Source organism: Oncorhynchus mykiss, chromosome 8 (genome assembly GCF_013265735.2).
Source record: "Oncorhynchus mykiss isolate Arlee chromosome 8, USDA_OmykA_1.1, whole genome shotgun sequence".
In the NCBI taxonomy this organism is placed as follows: domain Eukaryota; kingdom Metazoa; phylum Chordata; class Actinopteri; order Salmoniformes; family Salmonidae; genus Oncorhynchus; species Oncorhynchus mykiss.
The window spans coordinates 61,941,605-61,966,458 of NC_048572.1; the positions used below are offsets into that span (position 1 = coordinate 61,941,605).

General features: G+C 32.6%; 1 gene segment (V, D, J or C); it reads right to left on the minus strand.

The window, feature by feature from the left end:
• Nucleotides 1-279: 279 nt before the first annotated feature.
• Nucleotides 280-24,854, minus strand: part of LOC110530298 — a 36,493-nt gene continuing 11,918 nt past the window's right edge. The window contains 4 exon segments of the C gene segment in view: nt 280-805; nt 1,013-1,120; nt 1,247-1,288; nt 1,452-1,637. Coding sequence covers nt 1,014-1,120; nt 1,247-1,288; nt 1,452-1,637 — 335 coding nt within the window.

Below are 24,854 nucleotides of genomic sequence, written 5' to 3' on the forward strand. Positions count from 1 at the left end.
ACAACTACTAGACAGCCTATATAGAGGAGGTCAGAGACCTGGCCATGTGGTGCCAGGACAACTACCTCTCCCTCAACGTGAGATGATTGTGGACTACAGGAAAAAGAGAACCGAGCACGTATACGAGGTATACTCATCATGAAGGAATAAAGGAAATGACTTGGAGGATTTTTGTGAAAACGAATATAGTATGTTATAAATGTAATATAAATGTAATCAACTAATATAAATGTAATCAACTTTGAATATACATTACAAACTTTAGGCAAAACAAATAACTCCATATAATGTATTTATTTAATTAATATTTTCATCAAAACAAAACACTTTACAAAGACTGTTTTTTAAATCAATATACAAAAAAAGGAATAGTTTCTTATATATTTCCGTTACATTTAGCTATATATATTTTTACTCTAAAGAATAATACAAATTGAGGTTCATTATATTTCAAGCAAAGAGAGAGCAGAATCAAAAACAATTTGATGTACTATCACAAGTCACAACAGTTGGAGAGAAATATATATATACAGGTAAGCAAATTAGAATATCATATCATATTTATGACTTGAAGAACATGTTTACAAATCCTTCAACAGACATGTTTTCTGCTAATCAATGCTGGATTCTTAATTTGAACCAATGTCTGTCTGGGAGGATAGTGATGTATTTGACATTCCAGACAATCAAGAGATTCCAATGAGTGCAATCTACTTCCTACAGTGAGGATGTAATTACAATTCAATTCAATAGTTCTTCTGGGAAGGATTTCTTGTGTTGTCTTTGAGGGACTGATGGACATCTTCTGAAAATATATAAATTTAAAAAACAAATTAGTGCATGATATACACATACACATGCTCAGAGTTAAGTGTCATGCTAAATATCAGTCTTGGAAAACAAGGCATTGTCTTGTTCACAATATACCTTTCCATAAAAATATTCAATCACAAAACTATGTTATGCCTTGCAGATTGAGTTGTAAAGAGAAACTGTGCAACTATGAACTCACTCTAACTCATCCACAGTCGAAGAGTTATCAGCACGTTGAAAACGATGGTCTTCAGGAACAGAATTCTCAGGCCCAGAATGGTCAGGGATAGGAAGTTGATCTTTGCATCTAGAAATGGAAATACCATAGTGATCAATATCTTATATTATAAGAAACAAGTGCCAAATAGGGTGATATTTTTTTGAGACGTTTGATCATATCACAAATGAAGAGAGTAAATGCTCTGATATGTACCTGTGTCAAAATACCAGTTTGCTTCACATTTCTCTGAACCACCTACTGGCAAATAGAGAAAATAAATTGTTAAGTATATCGTACAGTATGGTTAGTGGCAACATTTGTAATTGTCATCTTAATCTACACAAATTATGTTCACAATGAGTGCACATACATATGCTGCACATACATATGCTGTGATTTGGCATCATCTGAAAAGTACCTTCAGTGCAATTTTCTCCTCCGAGGGCAACCTGGCTGTAGTAGCTGTCCCCATTCATTCTGGTGGCCTCTGTCTTGTTGAATAATTCCAAGTGCGTAGTAGCATTGTGTGCGCTGAAATCTGTAGCCAGGCAAGCTGTGGTATTTCTTGACTTCAAGCTGTAGTAAGATGGGTCATGTTTCTCTCCTGTAAAACACAAAAATATACATTTATTAAGAACTTGGGCCTCCATTTCTAATACCTTGGTTGGATTCAAAATAGTGGCATCATGACAATGCAAAGCATGTCGAATAAAGAATGATGTTACATCGGTTAACTAGGTCTAAGCATTTAAAAAATGAACTGATCTAACAATTTTTCAAAAAAATACAACATGGACACTGATATTGGAAAAATGGTGGTAGTTGGCCAGTCAGCCAAGTTCCGATTATACAACTCAAAACTATTATCTCTCATTTACATGAATGTTTAGAATAACTACTTTAGCCTTATGCTGTGAATATGCTGATTCCACATTTAATTGAACCACCTGTAGTTCCACTCCATCATGAGACAGTTATCAAGCTAGCTGTCACATTGGCTGTTCTAATGTACGCTACATTATCATTTTCATTCGTTTTTTTAAGAAAAAGTGTAATCCCTTACCCAAAGATTGTCCCAGACATGTACCTACCCACAAAAACCTGTTTTCGTTTCTGTAACAGATTTCTTACGGGAAAATAACCAAATCATGTTGGCGAATTATATACCCCGAACATCAATTAAATCAAACATATACAAGGTCAGTGTCAGATTTATGTCTTTATCTCCTGGCCTAGTTGTCAGGTTTCTTTATGAAGTGGCATTCAAGGTAGCTATCTCCAGTTTTTACACTTTATCTGTTCCTATATGACCACTAGGGGCTGCATCTTAACTTATAGATAAACGCACAAAAGTTAGGATATTGAATTAATCATGCATTAAATTTAATGGGAGAATTTACTGAAAATGCATGTCATGCCCCATGATTTCAAATTAGGATTCAGACAGACATTACAAACCTTTGGTGATCTAAGCAGAAATACTTTGTTTGTAATAATACTGAATCATTTAAATCACGTAAGAGTAAGATTTTACATAGGATCTTTCAAATGTAGTACTTAACTGGCCTCAATAGTGATCTTTACCGCAGTTCCAAAAACAAGTTTATTGATTCCTGTTCCAGTCACTCACAGTTCATTAGCTGTGAGCAATACCATTTATCATTACCTAGCTACATCAAATTAAATCTGTAGCGTAATTTAAATAAAGATGAATATATACATTCAATTTTTGCTCAATTCTAAATTATATGTAAATATGTTCAATTCACTGAATGTGCATACGAAGTAGTTTAGTATTTCAAGTAACGGCTATTTTTTGTGGCAAGATTGCAATTGACAATATTTATTTGTCATTTTAGCCAGTGAGCAATATGTTTATAATGTTTATCTAAAGTACTGTACTGTGATCTACTGTTACACCATTTTCAGATGAATTTTACATTTTCTTAGAAATATTTTTTACCCAAAACTAATAGCTTACAAATTGGATAAGATCTGCCATTTTACACTTACTTGTCATAATGAACATTTTGGTTCCTGAACCAAATGTGATCTTCTGATACTCATTCACACAATAACTTATTCTCATGCAAAAACATAACAATGGAAGGTGAAACCAATTTGTTAAAATGGTGTGTTTTGTAATTATATGTATTGTAATTATTATAATAACGATGAGGTGTAAATGTCTACCAATAATCATTATAGGTACTACAGCCCTAATTCACAGATATAGTAGCAAGTTAAATGTAAAATGTTACCAAGTTACCAATACATAATTTTTAAGATATATTTTCTATAATATTTATTGCTGCTACTACTACAGCTACAGCTGCTACTACTATCATAGACACATTATAAACTTACTTGAATGCACAATTAGTTGGATGCCATTTCCAAATGATATTTTGAATCCACTTGTCACACAGACATTGGCCTCATTACAAAAACAAACAACTAGATTTTACTTAAAATTGTATGTACAGTTTCATCTTAGAATTTGCAAAGTTCAGAGATGTAGCATTTCAAGACATTACTGATTGAGTATCGGTCAAAATAAGTTTAAATCTGCTCAGACTTCATGTATAGTTTCACACATCCTTAATTGGCTATCAATAACATGATACAAATTAATCTGAGTCGGATGCATGTTGGTTAATGATAAGCGGCCTACATGAATAGCTGAATTGTTAATGGGGTTATAGAAATGTGTTGCTTGCAATGTTGTATAGTGTATAGTCTCCGTTAAATTATCAAATATGAATTGTTTAAACAACGTAGTACAAATGTAAATAGTATTACATAATACTATGTAGATACTGCACTTACTCGACAGAACAACACATTTTGTTCCACGACCAAAAATGATTTTGTTGAAGTTGTTATTCACACACTGATATGTCCGATTGCAGAAACAACCCAACAATATTTTTTTAACCCACAACAAGGAACTGCCTTTATTGAAATACCAAATCTTGAAATAGCGAATAATAATAAAGTATTACTAGTAAATGGACTTACTTGAATCAATTATTAATTTTGTTCCGCTCCCAAAGGTTACTTTGTTATATCCAGAATTCACACAACACTTTTCCCCATTACATAAACCCCCCTCTAACATGTGAATTAAATAGCTTTTCCCATGAAATAACTCCTGGGCTCTGCCATTCTCATAATTTCTAATGAAGATGTTGACTAATTGATTCATTAATTGTTCAAGGTTTGAATACTTCTGTTCACAATCAAAGACTTAAAGGCTTTGTTCTCACCCACAACTACATTTTTGAACTCATAAACTGTCCGCAATAGTTCTTAACTTCTTATAATGTCATTATAGTCTACTAGTTTAATTTGGTCATTTTAACAAGTTTTGATCTTTATCTTATTTTCTATCTTACTATTCATTTAACCTATAATGAATCAATTAAATGCAGAGCATTTCAAATAAAGAATTATGTAACATCAATTAAAGGTCCAATGCAGCCGTTTTTATCTCAATATCAAATCACTTCTGGGTAACAATCAAGAATGTTAAAGTGGTCAAAAAGAAACATAAATAGTTTCTTAGCAAAGTGCAGATTCTCAAGCAAGAATCTAGCTAGGACTATCTGGGAGTGTTCTGAGTCGGGAGGGGAAAACTGAAAACTGTCTGTTATTGGTGGAGAGGTTTGGAACTCTCTTTCTTATTGGTCTTTTAACTAATTTACCGCCTGGTGAAGTCACCAAAACAGGCTGGAATTTCAGGCGGTCTTTTCAAATTGCACTTACACTAAAAGGGCATTATCATAATTTTCACAATTTCACAGTATTATTCCAACCTCATGGTGTGGAAAGATATATAAAACCTAGGAAAATCTAGTTTTTGACTGCACTGGGCCTTTACCTATATATAAGCGCTTTCAAACATTAACTGATATAATCTTTTTTTTTAAATACAACATGGACAGCCTGATATTGGCAAATTGGTGGTAGCTGGCTAGTCAACCAAGTTCTTACTCTACAACTAAAAACCATTATTTCTAGTTTGCAAGAATGTGTAGGTCCAGACAAATATCTAGAAGAACAATCTTAGCTTTATGCTGTGAACATGCTGATGTGGCATTTAGTTGAACCACCTGTAATTCCACTCCATAATGTGACAGTTATCAAGCTAGCTGTCACATTTGACAATTCCAATGTGCGCTATAATGATGAAAGTTTCTTTGTGATTTGTTTGTTTGAAGAAAAAGTGTAATAGTACTAGTCACACAGACATAGACCTTCCCACGAACAACTGTTTTTGTTCCTGTAACAAATTTCTTATGGAAAAATAACCAAATTATTTTGGCGAATTATATACCCGGAACAACAATTTACAAACACCTCATAAATCATTAACAAGGTCAGTGTCAGGTGTATTGCTTTAACACCTGACTTCTTTGGCAGGTTTCTTTTTCGTTGTATGTGTCGAACTGCTTTGCTTTATCTTGGCCAGGTTGCAATTGTAAATGACAATTTGCCTACCTGGTTAAATAAAGGTTAAATAAAATAAAAATTTATTTAAAAAATAGTGATCTTTATTCCTGCTCCAAAAATAAAGTTGATTGATTCCTGTTCCACTAACACTGCATTAACTATGAGCAATAACCATTTCTTTAGCTGACTACATCAAATGAAAACTGTAGTAGAAATAGAATATAGACTTTCACAGATTTTACATATAAAATAGTTGTAAAAATAATAATATTTTTAAGTGGTGCGATTGAGATCGAGAATATCTATTTGCAAGCTTAAATCTTTTGACAATGACACTGTCATAACAAAACATGTAAAGTTATATTATTTCAAATGTAATTCTTATTTTAATAAACACTTACGTGACAGGACAACAACTTTCGTTCCAGATCCAAATATGATTTTGAAGTTGTTGTTATTCACACAATGATAGGTCAGGTTATAAAAACCTGACCCCAAAAAGCCCGGCAAAGAATTTTTAGAAATCTAATGTTTTGAAGATCTACTTATTAGATATGCTCTGGAGAAGAACATACTACAATTAAAAGTATATTAATATATCATTACGTCATAACTAGAATTAGCAATTTTAAAAGAGATTTCACATTTCATTATCAGCAACATGATAACATTGATTTGGGTCTGATATGTATTGGTGAATGGTAGGTGGCCAACATGAATAGTTGAATTGCAATAGATTCAGTTATAGAAAGGTGTTGGTAACAATGATGTGTGATACTGTTATCTAGTGATATAGTATCAAATATGAATCTAGTCAAACAATACAGTACAAACGTATCTAGTATTAGTTACTACTATGTAGATATAGTACTTACTCGAAAAGACAACAAGTTTTGTTCCAGAGAGCAAGTTTTGTTCTATTATCAATTTTGTGACACTGACCAAGGTTATTATGCCATATCCAATATTTTGCCCCATTGCAAAACCTTCCTTAACAACATCCATGGGATAACTTTCCCCATGAAAACATGAGTTCTCACATTCTCAAAATGTATGAGGTAGTTCACAAATGTACGAGGTAGTTGTACGAGGTAGTTGTCAAAATTGTTAAGCAATATTTAGCACTTTGAAGTAGTATTGAAGATTTGTGTTAATACTAAAATATGTAAAGACGTGGTCCTAACATACAATTGAAGTTTTAAACCTGTCAAATGTAACTAACAGTTGTTATTTTGTCAAAATATTCCATTATATGTTTTACTTCATAATTTCAACATGTATTTTATTAAAACTTGGACATCTTTATATTCACTATCATTTTAACCTAATGTATCAATTAAGAGTCAAACCGCTAATGTGAAAATCCTAACCCACAATCTATTGAACCTAATAAAATGTTTGAACAAAGTTTTTTTTTTACATTTTTTATCAACTTACTTGCTTGTATAATTAGTTGGGTTCCAACTCCAAATGTTATCTTATATCCGGTATTCACACAGACAAAGGCCTCATTACAAGAACCACTACCTGTTAACATGATTTGACTGACCATTTGACTATAGGCCTACAATAAGATTTATTTTCCATATCAAGTTTGGCAAGATTGTCAAAACTCTCACTGCTTAACTTATTTCTGATAAAAGGTAATTACATTTTAACCTGGCTGAAAAAATAAATTGTGTGTCCTGCCGAAAGTAGACTTCATCCATCATTCATGCATAATTTGAAAATGTGAAGACCCAATGCATCTTAACAAGTAAACCTTATAAAGGTGTGTTGCTGCTGTCAAATCAATATATATATATATAAAATACTCACTTATTTCAATTATCAATTTAGTTCCTACTCCAAATATGACTTTCCGGTTGTTAGCATTCACACATTGTATTAGTACTCAGCAATAACGTACCCCACAACCTTTTCCAGGTTAAAATTGTGTGATAGCTTATAGAACATCCATAAATGCATCTACAGAATAATGTCCATGTAAATGGGTACTAAATTTATTTTTTAAATGTGTTTGGACAGTAGAGTAAATATATTTGATCACTATCATATCTTGTTTGTCAATTTGTTTAGAAATATTAATTGAATAAATCATTTCTTAACAGACATCCTCCACCGTATTACATTAGAAAACAAGAATTTAAGTTTCCATTGTTTTGATTTTAAAGACGGCCTGTTTTATAGAGTGTCTATGAGGACATTTACGGTAACCATATCTAAATAATGTTGAATGTTTTTGTAACAAACAAGCCTTTTTGAATGCATTTGTTAATGTACTTGGAATTTATTTTTAATACTTACTGGAATAAACTGTCATCTTTGTGCCAAGTCCAAATATAAGTTTGTTGGCTCCGTAAGTCACACTGTGTTGCATCTCTTAGCAATTACTGCCGCAAGTTAGTGTATTTTCTCATTTCAACTAAATGTACTACAAATGAGTTCACATTAGTGATTTACAAATTATAGTACAAAATAATAGTCGTTTGGTTGGATTATTTTCAAACATTATATTCATTTTTGAGTGGAGGCAAATGCTATCAACATGTGTAATACTAGTGGGATAGAATCATTTATGTTATTTTTGACAAGACCAGGGAAATATAACCATCTCCCCCAATTTAGTGTAATCAGTTTAAAATGCAGGACTTTCCACAGAATCAAAATCTTTGACTTGGACATTAATTTTGGAAACAACGGTTGTATTTGATTCCAATTTTCCGAAATGTGAAATGGTGAGTGAAATTTCGTTCCTTACTAGATTGTACTGACAGAGCGGTTCCCCTTCCAAAGATCAGTCTTCGTGTCCCATCATTCACACAGTAACATATGACATAACAGAAACACTGATTCAATGTAGGGGTTGGGACCACTCATCAATGTCTAACTTTAAAAAACGTTTGTCGTGTGGGATACTGCTTTTAATCAAACTAATTTGGATCATTGATATTTTCCCTTCCAACACAATGAGCCCACTTAACATTGCCATAAATCATCCCCCTGAAGTATTATGTCATCTGTGATTAACAGAATCAACAAAGGTCAGGAATTACTCACTGGTTTCAATTATCAATTGAATTCCTTTTCCAAAAATGACCTTCCTCAGTCCAGAGTCAGTCCCACATTGCTTGGGCCTTAACCAAAAAATATTTTTTTGCTTCAATTTTAAAGCTTCAATTGTTTCAGTAAAGTTAGGTATATACAAATGAAGTCTCTGGGTTAAACCAATTAGATAGTAAATCACTTCAGTCTACGTCCAATATTTGTTTCGAAGGTTAACAATTAAAATATTGTTGATTGATTGAGCTGCAGTATAATTATTTTTCAAAACTTGAGACCAACCGATTAAATCAACAAATCTGAACCCCACATTGTTTCTTACTTGTCTCTACAGATAGTGATGTTCCACTACCAAAGATGAGCTTTCCCACTCCAACATTCACACACTAAAAACTGTCTCAGCAAAAACGATCACAGAGAGACCAGAGTTACCATGGAGTGATCACTTTTAACGATGTAATTGATACTGACAACCATTCTTAAAACCCAATACATTTATGATGATCTACACCACTATCTTGTTTATGCACTTACTTGAATTGACCGTCAACTTTGTTCCCTGCCCAAACACAACTCTGTTGACTCCGACAGTCACACAGTGTTTGATATGTAAGCAAATACATGATTAGGATTTTAGACTGTCAGGATTGGTGAATTTAGTATATATTTTAAATGACACTAAACTTCTCAGAATATAAAAACTAGTATCAACTGGTTTCTCAGATATAATTTTAACATCCACCCTTTGCAATTGCCTATTTTATGCCAGGTATGCAATGTTGCTTTAGTTGTCTTCTGCAACCCTACTGTATGGTCTTTCAAACCAAAGCCACATCAACTAATTAAATACATTTCAACATGATTTCTTACTTGTTTCTACAAACAGCGATGTTCCACTGCCAAATAGGAGGCTGAGGAAATAGGTGGGGCAAAACTATGACTGTTATTTTTATGTATATTTCAACTTAAAAATATGAATGATCTAGTTTTTTCAACTCAACTTTATTCTCTGAGTTGCCATGACTTAAACACATATAACTTCTGTATAACTTCCATTTTTATTTTGAACCAATTAAGTTTTTACAGGGCAGATTACTAGATACTACATAGTCTGTGGTGTAATGGCTATTTGATGCAGCAATGTTTGCAAATAACATACATTGGCAGCTATCCTAAAATAATTGCCTAAAGTATGTGCATGTGTAGTTTGTGCATTTTTATGTGTAGTTTGAGCATTTACTTGAGTTGACATTCAACTTTGTTCCATTTCCCCAACATTATCACCTAAGAGTAAGGTTTTACATAGGATGTTTGAAATGTAGTACTGGCCTCAATAGGGATCTTTACTCCCGTTCCAAAAATATGTTTATTGATTCCAGTTCCATTAACTGTGAGCAATAACCGTTTCTTTATCTAGCTTCATCAAAGAAAACTGTAGTAAAATGTAATGAAGAGATTTTCAAAGATTTAACATATAAAATAGTTTTGTATCTAAAAAAGTATCATATTTTGAAGTGGTGCGATTGCAAAACGACGATATTTATTTCAATGTTTAAATCTGTTGACAACGACACTGTAGTCTGATGAAATGTCATATAAAACTAAACATATTAAGGTTTATTACTTAAAATGTTATACTTATTTTAATATACACTTACTTGACAGCACAACAAGTTTTGTACCAAATCCAAATATGATTTTGATATTGTTGGTATTCACACAATGATATGTCAGTTTGCAAAAACGTAAATACTTAACTGCAACTTAATATTTTAAAGATCTACTTATAAGATATGCCCTACAGAAGAAAATGTGCGAATTACACTAATATTAATATAATAATTGTATTATAGTATTTGTAAAGTTCAGAGAGATTTAGCATTAGTATTTGTCAAAATAACTCAGACTTCATGTATACTTTTCATGTATACTTTCTCTGTGACTTCAAGGTATTACTATCAGGAACATGATAATAATGATTTGGGTCTGATGCGTATTGGTTAATGGTTGGAGGTCTACGTGAATAGTTAAATTGTTCATTGATATATACATGTGTTGCTTACAATGCTGTGCAGTGTGTAGTCTACTGATATCTAGTGATATAATATTAAATATGAATGGGTTTAGACAGTACAAATATACAGTTATATTACTTATTGCTATGTTGATATTGCACTTACTCGACAAGATGACAACTTTTGTTCCAGATCCGAACGTTATTTTGTTTAAGTTGTTATTCACACAATGATATCTCTGGTTGCAAAAACAACCCAACAATGATAGCTGTTTAACGGAAATTCCAAACTGAAAATTGATGATTTAAAGATCTAGTAGTTTAGAGATGTGAACAAGAAACCTCATTCGATCAATAGTTATGATTAATCTTCTAATAGTTTTTTCAACTGGATTTGGTAACACTTCTGTAGTAACAATGTAAGTGCACTAGTAACAGCACATCATATCATTAACATGTTGTTAAATAGTAATTTAGTGATTACTTTATAATTGCATAGTAAGAGTAACACAGTTATCCCACAATAAGGAACTGAAATATCGCATCTTGAAATATAAAATAATAGTATTTCTAGTCAATTAACTTACTTGAATCTATTATCAATTTTGTGCCGCTCCCAAATGTTATTTTGCCATATCCAGAATTCACACAACACTTTGCCCCATTGCATAAACCTTCCTTAACAACACCAATGGGATAATGTTTCCCATAAAAACACATTCTCAAACATGTAGAAATGCTGTATGAGGTGGTTCACTAAATTAGTAAGCTATGTTTTACACTTAAAAGTAGTATTGAATATTTGTGTTCATACTCAAAGACAAAAAGGCTAATTCCATTATATGTTTTACTTTGTCATTTTAACATGTTATTTTCTTATGATTTGGAGATCTCTATTGTCCCTATCCTTTTAACCTAATGCATTAATTAAGAGAAACAGTTCATGTGAAAATCCTAAAACACAATTTATTGAACCTTATAAAATGTTTGAAACAAGTAATTTTGCATACTTTTCATCAACTTACTTGCTTGTATAATTAGTTGGGTTCCGACTCCAAATATGATCTTATTTCCAGTATTCACACAGGCAATGGCCTCATTACAAAAACCTTACCTGTTGACATGATTTGACTAACCATTTGATCATAGGCAGTAAGATTTATTTTCCATATACAGTAAGATTTATTTTCCATATATATTTTATCAAGATTGACAATACTCTTCCTGCTTCATTTATTTCTGATAAATGTCATACAATTTTAACCTGGCTGAACAAGTTCCCAGCCCAAAGTAGACTTTGTTCCATATATCATTCACATAATTTGAAAATGTGAAAACTAAATACATCATAACAAATAAACCAAGAAATTGTTTGTTGCTGCTGTCAAATTATACTTATTTGAAAAATACTCACTTGATTCAATTATCAATTTAGTTCCTGCTCCAAGTATTACTTTCCAGTTATTAACATTCACACATTGAATTAGTATTCAACAATAACTTACTCCTCAGTTTACTCCAGTCTATAATTGTATGATAGTTTATCGAACATCAATAGATGCATCTATAGAATAATTTCCAGATAATTGGCCACTAAAAGTATTATACTAAATTTGCTTGGACAGTGGGTAAAAATATCAGATCACTATCCTATTTTGTTTGTCAGTTACAACCTGGCTGAATAATAACTTTTATGCCCTCACCAAAGTAGATGTTATTCCATCCATTGTTCACATCATTTGAAAGTTTACATGCCAGCTGCATCACAACAAATGAACCAAGAAAAGGTTTATTGCTGCTGACAAATTCATATTATTAGAAAAAATACTCACTTGTTTCAATTATCAATTTTGTTCCTGCTCCAAATATGACTTTCCGGTTGTTACCATTCACACATTGTATTAGTACTCAACAATAACCTACTCCACAATCTATTCCAGGTTATAGTTGTGTGATAGTTCAGATCACTATTCTATTTTGTTTGACTATTTCTTTTAAACATATTTAATGAAAAGTTGTATTTCTTAACAGATAGCATTCTTTGTATCGCTTTAAAGAGCAACGAATTGAGTGTTGATTGTTTTGATTCTTACTTTTCCCTGTTCATAGATCTCCTTTAGAAGATTTTGAGATTGTACGCTTTCTAGAGTGTCTATGAAGACATTTACATCAACCATGTGCAAATACTATTATGCTAAATGTTTACGTAACAAACACGGCTTTTAAGAATCAACAGCCTCTTTGCGAAAGAGGTGAAAGATAGTCTTACTAGATTCTACATTTAGATGTGTTCCACCTCCAAAGATCAGCTTCCACGTTCCATCATTCACACAGTAAGTATGGCCAATCAAAAAAACACTGACACCTTTGTGCATTTTTACATTCCATTTTTGTATATCTTTTTGATGTTCAGTTGATTCTGTTTGGAATACTTACTGGAATAAACAGTAATCTTTGTGCCAAGTCCAAATATAAATTAGTTGGCTTCATAAGTCACAAGGTTGCATCTCTTAGCAATTACTGGTTCAAGTTATTATGTCATTTAAACAAACTGTATCACAAAGGATTAGTGACTTACTAATTATAGTAGTTTGGTTGGAATATTGTCCAATTAAGAGTACATTGATTCATCTTTGGGTGTCTAGACGATAAACATGTAAAACTTACATGTTAGTAGTGGGATACTATAATTGGTGATATTTTTGACAAGACAAAGCATATCAAATATATTATGTGTATAATCAGCTAGAAGCACTCACTTGTCTCAATGATCAGTTTAGTTCCAGATCCAAATAGGAATTTCTGGGTTCCAGACGCAGTCACACAGTACATCAAGCCTGACCAATAACCATCTTCCCCAATTTAGTAATCAGTTAAAAACACATGGCTTGTCACAGAATCAATTTTTTTTAGATGGACATGGATTTGGGAAGCATGGTTGTATTAGATTCCTATTTCAAGGAAAATGTCAAATTCCACTAAATATAGATGTACATGGACTTCGAGCCAGTGTTTCTTCTAAATGAACATTTCCATAAATTTGAAATACATGACATTTGTCTCCTTACTAGATTATATTGACAGTGTTGTTCCAGTTCCAAAGTTCAATCCTCGAGTTCCATCATTCACACAGGAACATATGGCATAACAGAAACACCATTTCACAATGTTTGGGGTTGGTACACTCATCAATGTTTTAATTGTAAGATAATGCAGTCATTTTTTTATGGATTTTTTAAACAAACTAATTTGATGACTTTGCTCACTCTTGATTAAAGTACATTTGGTGTCTCAGCAATTGTTGGCACCATGTCTTACTTGTCTCTACAAATAGTAATGTTCCACTCCCAAAGACGAGCTTTCCCACTCCAACATTCCCACTCTAAAAATAGTTCAACAAAAACAATCACAGAGACCAGAGTCCCCATGTGGCGACTACTCTTAATGGAGTTATTGATAATTGATAGCTTATTTTTTTGTGTGCAAATACTGACAGTCATTCATTAAATGCAATACGTTTATGATAATCCACATCACTATCTTGTTTATGCACTTACTTGGATTGACCGTCAACTTTGTTCCATGCCCAAAAACAACTCTGACCCCAACAGTCACACAGTGTTTGTTATCTAAGCAAATACATGATTAGGAATTTGGAGAATTAAGTCTATATTTCAAATGACACTCAACTTGTAATTGCCTATTTAATGCTTCAGTTGTCTTACGCAATCCTACGGTAAGTCTTTCAATTCAAATCCACATCAACTAAATTGCATTTCAACATGGTCCCTTACTTCTTTCTACAAACAGCGATGTTCCACTGCCAAAGATGATCTTTTCTACTCCAACATTCACACACTAAAAACAGGCTGAGCAAAATCTATCACTGTAAATGTTTTAGCTAGTTGAACTTGACTTAATGTTAAGTTGGATGAACTTGTATATTATAATGTCGCTAGTACTTTATGGCCTAGTTTTGTCAACTTAACTTGGTTCCCCGAATTGACAACTTAAACATTTAGACAGCCAGGTAACTTCTGTTTTTACGTTGAAGCAATGCAGTTTTTACAGTGCAGATTACCAGATGCTACATATGAGTAGTTAGTGGGGTTATGGATATATGAGATACAGTATTAGTATCTGTTTTTGGCACACATTATAAATTGGCAGCTAAAATATGTGACAGTGTGTAGTCTGTGCATTTGTATGTGAATCGTCAGTCAACTTTGTTCCATTTCTCCAACACTACATTAATATTAAAATAATTGAACTAACTTGAGTCAACAATTAATTTTGTGCCTGATCCAAAGACGATTTTTAGGCCATCAGTAGCCACACAACTAGAACCCACATTACATAAGCCTTGTGACAAAATACTAGTTAATCTTGTTTTATATACTGTTGCTCCGTTCATTCCAATATTCATACGTTTTCATAATGTTATGTTGCAGAACCATGATTAATCCAATCTTTTAAATTGCATTTGCACTTACGTGTGTCAACAGTCAGCTTTATTCCTTGACCGAATATGAGTTTGTTCGCACTTGTCACACTGTGCTAGACATCTTAGCAATTACTCATAGAGTACTACTCATATAAATATATCAGATTGCATACTTTGACTTGGTTTACGTTAGTGCACAACACTATGGGACTCATTCAAAAATGTAATTACCTGGATCATTCAATAGCCATGTATTTATCTTAATTTAACATCTTGTGATCTGTTGAATCTAGTACAATATTTAGAAGAAAAAAAATGTACTTACTGGATTTAATTATTAATCTTGTGCCTGTCCCAAAGACAATCTTGTAACCACCTCCAGTAGTCACACAGTATGCATTCGCATTACATAAACTGTACAGGCTCTATGTTGACAAGTTAGAGTCAATTTGACCAATTCAGGAGATGTAAGTAACTTACAATCCAATCCTTTAGAAGGGACATTAGTTTTCAATTTATGATTTTTCCCGAAATGAAATGGGCCCCACATCTGATTCTGGCTACTGATAGTTTAAATAAAATATGATAGCACAGTATCAATTGGCTCAAACAAATAACAGGTGTAACAGCTGAAGTACCTTGCAACAACATGTTACTACACTGTAATTGGTGTCTGCCTGTGTAAATACTATGTAAACAGGCCACCTTTAAAATATATATATATATTTTTTTATTTTTTTTATTTATGAACTTACTTGAGTAAACTATTAATTTTGTGCCTGTCCCAAAGATGATTTTGTTGAATCCATCAGCAGTCACACAACATGAACCTACATTACATAAACCTTTAGCAAAATACTAGTTCATGTTCTAAGGCTAAGAGCATTTCACTGAAAAAAAACACTGAAACTCTTTACACAGTTTAGATATTTTTTTATGAACTTACTCAAATCAGCAGTAAATTTAGTGCCTGTTCCAAAAAGGATTTTGTTGAATCACTGCGAAACAGACTGTAAATGGTAACACTGTGTGGATCAGTTTGACATGATTTTATACACATTTGGGTCACTTTTAAATGGCTCTTTAAGATATGGATTTGACATCAGTTGTATATTCATCCATATTTCCTCATATTTGTCCTATTTGCCTCCTTTTTGCCTTGAACTATAACTATGAATAACTACCTTTTCTGTCACAGATCTTTTCTGTCAGCTTCAACCACATGTAATTCTAAGTATAAAGCTAGAACTACAAGTAACTGTCATCTCATCTAAGTCATGTTAGCCAAATGATTGAAAGTTTATGTTGATGCGATACCATAGAGTAGGCTATTTTAGAGTACTTCACCTCAGTTCAGACTACCCTCCTAAATGGATTTGAATTGAAAATGAACTTACTTGAGTTAACTATTAATGTTGTGCCTGTCCCAAAGATGATTTTGAATCCATTCGCATTCACACAACAAGAACCGACACAACATAAACCTCTTAGCAAAATAATGTCCTCATCTGCTATTGAATTGATTTCTTCGCTGAAACAATACCTTGCATATAGTCAGTTACAACTATGTGGAACACTCAACAGAAAGTTTGATTATGGTACCATTTTGAAAGACTGATTTTACACTTTTGGATCACTTTTCAAATCTGAATCCTTTTGCATTTCAATTAATTACCTAATGATTTAATTTGTCCAAGCGATCTTTAACAGATTATTGAAAATGAACTTACTTGAGTTAACTATTACTTTGGTGCCTGTTCCAAAGATGATTTTGTTGGCTCCAAGAGTCACACATCAAGAACCCACATAGCATAAACCTAGAATGTCTTCTAATAAGTGGACGATTGACTGAAAGAATACCTTGAAAATGGTCGAAAGTATGATTATTTTGTCTTTATCTGAATTGCAGATCTGTAATCTACTTGCAATGATGTAAGATATCTATTAAACCATATTCTGCAGCATTTCATCATAATGATGACACATTATTTACATATTTATTAATTCCATTGTTTAATTTTTGTGAGTGTATTGTTAGATATTAAGTCACTGTTGGAGCTAGGACAAGCATTTCATTACACCCACAATAACATCTGCTAAATATGTGTATGCGACCAATAACATTTGATTTGATTTGGATTAATGTTCACAGAAAAATAATCAATGCCACTTCCAGAGGTCCTCTTTGGAGAACATTTAGGAAGCTGTAAGACATAGCATTTAGAACTCCTTGGGCTTAATTGTACCAGTTTACAACACATATATGTACTGTAAGTAGTCAGACTGAGACTATTTTAAATTGAAGGATTGGTATAAGTATGATCAACAGTATTAATATCTTCTTTTAAATCTTACTTGATTCCACAAAAACTGTTGTTCCACTTCCAAAGATCAGCTTTTGTCCGCCAATATTCACACACTAACTAAAGGCTTAACAAAAACAGCAGACCCCCAACAGCAGAGCTTCTAACTCATCATAATCAATATTCACATACAGTGAATAAACTGTTGTATCATTTGTTGTTGTATTCTTCTTTAATGATCAGCTTTATTCCTTGACTATATTAAACCAATTAGATATTGAATCAATCTTTAGTCTGCATCCAAAATTTGTTTAGAAGATTGACAATTAAAATAATGTTGATATTTTGAAATACCAAGTACTGTAAAAGTATTACTAGTAAAATAAACCAACTTACTTGAATCAATTATCAATTTTGTACCGCTCCCAAAGATTATTTTGTCATTTACAGAATTCACACAATACTTTTCTCCAGTACATAAACCCTCTTGTACAATGTGAATGGAACAGCTTTTCCCATTAAAGCACTCCTGTGGTCTGCCATTCTCAAAAATGCATATATTTGGATGAGGTTCTTCACTAATTGATTCATTAATCGGTCAAGGGTTGAATATTTCAGTTTACACTCAAAGGCTTAAAGGCTTTGTTCTCGCCTACAATTAAAGTTTCAAAGTTATTAATCGTACATAATAGATATTAATTGTACATAATTGTACATCATATATTGTCATTATACTTGATAATAGTTTCATTTGGTCATTTTAACAAGTTTTGATCTTTATCTTATTTTCTTTTTTCACTATCCTTTTAACTTATCACAAATCAATTAAAAGTTAAAAATGCTCATGTGAAAACCCTTTTCGACAAAATGAAATTAGTGAAGGTACTAGCATCAATTCATTTTTCTTCAACTTACTTGCTTGTACAATTAGTTGGGTTCCAACTCCAAATATGATCTTATATCCAGCATTCACACAGACAATGGCCTCATTACAAAAACCTAATCTGTTAACATGACATGATTGAACATTTGATCATTAAGATGCATTTTCAATATCTGTTTTGTCAAGTTAACATGCTCATTGCTTTACAAACATGATGATAAAAGTAATACAACTGTATATTACAATCAGCCCATCCCAACGTAGATTTTGACCCATCTATCATTCACACATTGATAAAGTTGTAACACTTATGTTTTTTTAATAAGTAATAAACAAACAAAAGGTTTGTTGCTGCTGTCAAATGAATGTTTAATTAAAAAAAGACTCACTTTTTTCGATGATCAATTTAGTTCCTGCTCCAAATATGACTTTCCAGTTGTTATCATTCACACATTGAATTAGTACTCAACAAGAACCTACTCCAGGTTGTGTGACGGTTCAAAGAGTATCCATAAATGCATCTGCAGCATCATTTCCATATAAATGCTTACTAAATGTATTATTATAAGTGTTTAGACAGGGGGTAAAGATATCAGATCAGAGGCCTATTTAGTTTGAACATTTCTTGAAACTTTTAATGAAAACACTGAATTGCTTTAGAAAGCAAGGAATTGAGCCTACGAGGACATTTACATCAATCATATCTAAATACTGTTGACGGATTGTGTATCAAACAAGCATTTTAAAGTATTGACTTTCTCTTGTTGGAAGAAGTGAAAGATAGTTTTTGCATTCCTTTTTTGTACATCTCATATTTGTGCCAAGTCAAAATATGTGTGTTTGTCTCCACAAGTCACAGTGTTGCACCTCTTAGAAATGACTGGTAGAAGTTATTATGCAATTTTAACAACAATGTATTACAAAGGAGATAATATAACTGATCTACAGTTTATAACACAAAATAATGGCAGTTTGCTTGGATTACATTGATTATTTGGGTGTCTGCACTGTAAATATACAGTATAAACACATATTATAGTAGTGGGGTATAATTTGTGTTCTTTTTTACAATAGAAAGTATATACAGTGTCTCCCGTGTATAATCAGCTAGAAGCATTCACTTGTCTCAATGAATAGTTTAGTTCCAGATCAAAATAGGAATTTCTGGGTTCCACACTATACAACAAGCCTGACCAATAACAATTTTCACCAATTTAGTAACTATTAATTCAGATTAAAATGAAGAGTTTTTCACAGAATCTAGAAACTATGGTTATATTTTATTCCTATTAGGCTACCTGGGGGAAACCTGGGGCAGCAGGTAGCCTAGTGGTTAGAGCGTTGGGCCAGTAACCAAAAGGTTGCAAGATCGAATCCCTGAGTTGACAAGGTAAACATCTATTGTTCTGCTCCTGACCAAGGCAGTTAACCCACTGTTCCCTAGGCTGCCATTGAAAATAAGAATGTTCTAAACTGACTTGCCTAGTTAAATAAAGGTTTAAAAAAATGTAAGTATCAGATTCAACAATTTGCTTCTTCTAAGTAAAGATTTCAGAAAATTGAAATAGTGAGTTAAATTAAGTTCCTTACTAGATTGTATTGACAGTGTGGTTCCCCTTCCAAAGATCAGTCTTCCTGTCCCATCATTCACACAGTAACATATGACATAACATAAACACTGATTCACTGTTCACTTAGGACCACACATATTTAACTTAAAAATGTTTGTGAAGTGGGATACTGTTTTTGGGTTATTGATATTTTCCCTTCCAACACATTGAGTTCAATTATCATTGCCATAAATCATCAGCCTAAAATATTATGTCATCTGTGATTGACAGAATCTACCAAGGTCAGGAATTACTCACTGGTTTCAATGATCAATTCAATTCCTGCTCCAAAAATGACCTTCCCCAGTCCTGAGTTAGTCACACAATGATTGGGGCTTAACTATAAATGTATTGTTTGCAGCCTGTATACTGTAATAACGTTAAGTATATCAAAATGAAATCTCTGAATCAAACCAATTGCATATATAATCACTCTTCAGCCTATGTCCAATGTGTAAAATAGCCTACTCATTGGTATCGCATCAACATAGCTTATTGATTGAAAGTTCAACATGACTAAGATGAGATGAAAGTTACTTGTAGTTCTTGCTTTGTATATAAAATGGCATGTTGTTGAAGCTGACTAAGATCTGGGCTGTTGCTGTGTCAGAAAAGGTCCTTCATAATTATTTATCAAGGCAAAAAGGAGGCAAATAGGACAACAACAAAAAAATTTAACTGTTGATTGATTTCATATTTTTTGTCTTACTTGTCTCTACAGATAGTGATGTTCCACTCCCAAAGATGAGCTTTCTCACTCCATCATTCACACACTAAAAACAGGCTCAACAAAAATGATCACAGAGAGACCAGAGATACCAAGTAGCAACTACTCTTAATTGTGTTATTGCTATTTCATAGTGTACTTTTTGTGTGAATACTGAAAGCCATTCTTAAAACGCAATACATTTATGATGATCCACACCACTAACTTATTTATGCACTTGCATGAATTGACCGTCAACATTGTCCCATGCCCAAACACAACTCTGTTGACTCCAAAGTCACACAATGTTTGATATTTACCAGTAAGCAAATACATGATTAGGAATATGGATTGTCAGGATTGGTGAATTAAGAATATATTTCAAATGACACTGAACTTGTTGGAATAGAAAAACAATTTTTCTCAGACATCATTTTAACGTCCACTCTTTGTAATTGCGTATTTAATGCTAAGAGCTATGCTTTAGTTGTCTTCTGCAACCCTACTGTAGGTATTTTCAATCAAAGCCTAAATAAAGACATTTCAACATGGATTCTTACTTGTTTTTACAAACAGTGATGTTCCACTGCCAAAGATGAACTTTCCTCCTCCAGCATACACACACTAAAAACAGGCTGAGCAAGAACTATCACTGTCATGTTTCATATATTTAAACTTGAAAGTATAAATTGCTTCGTTTTTATCAACTCAAATTGATTATCTGAGTTACCATAACTTAGAAATGTAAGTCAGCAGAGTAGCTTCTGTTTCTATATTAAACCTCTGCAGTTTTTCTCATGTAGATTACTAGCTACTACATAGTCTGTGGTGTTACGGATAACTGATGCAGTAATGTTTGCAAATACTATCAATTGGTAGCTATCCTAAAAAGGATTGACAATGTATGTGTATGTGTAGCTTGTGCATTGGTACGTGCAGTTTGTGCATTAACTTGAGTTGACATTTCAACTTTGTTCCATTTCCCCAACATTACATATATGTTTTATTAAATGAACTTACTTGAGTTGACTATCAATGTTGTGCCTGATCCAAAGATCATTTTTAGGCCATTAGCAGTCACACGACTAGAACTCACATTACATTAACCTTCTGGCAATAGACTAGTTCATCCTCTAATAATGCTAAACTTTAACGGAAAAAACACACTGAAACTTGTACACAGTAATTGATTTCAACAATATTAGAGCAAGATAAAAAAAAATGGACTTACTTGAGTCAACTATTAATTGTGTGCCTCTCCCAAAGATAAGTTTAACATTGCCACCAGTAGTCACACAACATGAACCCACAGTACATTAACTATAAAATACTTAGATTTATGGATCCTTCAACTCAACATTTGATTTGGAATCACATTATTTCCCAGTAAGTACATCTTGTTGTGAGCCTTTATGTTACCATATCAATAAGATGACAACATGACTTGGTGTGTTGGACCGAAGGGACAAATTAAAGACAAATTATTGATGTAATACTTACTGGTTTCAATAACTAGTTTGGTCCCTGTTCCAAAGATGACTTTCCTACTTGTTTGAGTCACACAATGCATCTGCCTTGAACAATATCTATGAAGGACCTTTTCTTACACAATAACAAGACAGATCTTAGTGAGCTGCAACAATATACAACTGAACAAAGCTGGAACAACAGTGTTTTTGTTACATTCAAATATTATTTGGGTGATTATTTTGTCTTGATTTTAAATTGAGGAACTGGTTATACGTAAATGCTGTTGTTCCAATTCCAGTATGATCAACATTAGTAGTCCTGTTTATGTTTTTATAATGTTATGTTGCACACTTACGTGAGTCAATAGTCACCTTTATTCCTTGACCGAATATACGTTTTTTTCGCACTTGTCACACAGTGTTAGATCACTTATCAATTACTCATGAAGAACCAGCTTGTATTTGGTTGACTAATTCTATCAGTTTGCTTAAATTTACTTGTTTTACATTAGTGCAGAACACTATGGACTCATTAATAAAAAATTAACCTCGATCATTCAATACCCATGTATTTATCCTAACTTAAATCTGTCCAATCTAGTACATTTAAACGGTGAATATTGGCACAATGCACAGAAAATAATTAACTTACTGGATTTGAGTATTAATCTTGTGCCTGTCCCAAAGGTAATCTTGGAACCACCTCCAACGGTCACACAGTATGAATTCACATTACATAAACTAAACTGTTTTCCCTGAATTGATTATCATGAAATGTATTCAGCCACAACTCTGATTTTGATTCATCCTTGTTGGAATAAAAACAAATATCTCAGAGTTAATTGGCACAGAAAACAGGTATTACAGTAAAGTACTGTAACACCAAATCTTGTATCATAGTGCCTCTCATCTTTCTAAAGATCTATTTGAACTGTACTGTATATAAGAATATGAATGTGTAAATAGTGTTTTTGTTGTCTCTTGGTGTCTTTCCTATATATAACTCTTATTTTATTTATTTTTTGAATTTAATATAATATCTTATCTTGTTCTTTTTTATTACTGTTCTGGTCTTTGTCATGTATATTTGGATGTGGTAGATATTGTACACATTTGGGTCACTTTGAAAATTGCTCTTTTAAGATATGAATCTAAAATAAATGGTATATCCATCCTTATTGCCTCATATTTGCCTCCTTTTTGACTTGAACAAAAACTATGAAGGACCTTTCCTGACACAGCAAAAGCCCAGATCTTAGTCAGCTTCAACAATATGTCATTTTATATACAAAGCAAAAACTACAAGTAACTTTCTTTCCATCTTTCCAAGTAATGTTGAATGTGGATTACATATATCGCTTAGCAAAAACAATGTCCTCATCTGCTAGAGACTTGATTTCTTCACTGAAATAATACCTTGAATATACTCAATTAAAACTGTGTAGATCTTTCAACAGAAAAACTGTCGATTTATAAAGACTAATTTTGCACTTTTTCAAATCACTTTTTAAACATAAATGTCTGTTTAAAACATTTCATTTCAATTCAAACTACCTCATGGTGTGAGTTGTCCTAAATTTCTTTAACCCAATATTGAAAATTAACTTACTTGAGTTAACTATTACTTTTGTGCCTGTCCCAAAGATGATTTTGTTGGCTCCACCAATCACACATCAAGAACCCACATAGCATAAACCTTGAATGTCTTCTAATAAGTGGATGAGTCACTGAAAGAATACCTTGAAAATAGTCCAATGCATGATTATTTTGTTTTTATCTGAATTGTGGATCTGTTATCTACTTCTAATGATGTAAGATATCTATTAATCCATAATCTACAGCCTTCTATCAAGATAATGATCAATGGATTAAGTTCCATAGAATAATAACCAATGCCACTTCTAGAGATACTCTTTGGAGAACATTTGGAAGGCTTGTTCAGCTCGTTCTTACAAGGGAAAATGTAAGATATTGCATTTAGAATTCTTTGGGAGTAGTACTATCATTTTACAACACATATACGTGGTCAGACTGGAACATCATTTTAAGGTGAAGGATTGGTATAAGTATGAGCTACAGTATTAATATCTGTTTTAAATCTTACTTGATTGCACAAAAACTGTTGTTCCACTTCCAAAGATCAGCTTTTGACCGCCAGCATTCACACACTAACTAAAGGCTTAACAGAAACAGCAGACCCCCAACAGCAGAGCTTCTAACTCATCCTAATCAATATTCAAATACAGTGAATACACTGTTATATAGTTTGTTATTGTATTCTTCTATGTTATTGTATTTTTAACTAAATGATCCAACTATGATTAATATTTTAATGTTTTTTCACTTACTTGAGTCAATGATCAGCTTTGTTCCTTGACCAAGTATGAATGTATTCCCATATGACACACAGTGTTAGATACCCCAGCAATTAATCATGGAGAAAACACATAGTTTTGATTGACTATCTGACTCTTATTAAAGCCCAACATATTGAAACACATCTTGACATAATATATGTTTTTATCTCGGGCACAATTTACTATCATAAAAATGTAATTGAATCTTTTTAATGTGTACAAGTTGGGAAGGAATATAGCTTACCTGTTGATACAGTTAACTTTATTCCTTTTCCAAACACTAACTTCTGTCCCACAGTCACACACTGTTATATATCCATACAGAAACAGCCTACCACAGCTAACTATGGTGTTCATGGTGGAATTATTGATCGTTGCAATAGCTACCTCTGTCTTTCAGCAGATACAAAAGTGCATTTCTCCCTCTTTTGCATAATATATTAATTGCAATAACCTAATATTTCACTAAAATGTTAAATCCACCGAATATTAAATGCATTTTGACACTGATAATTGA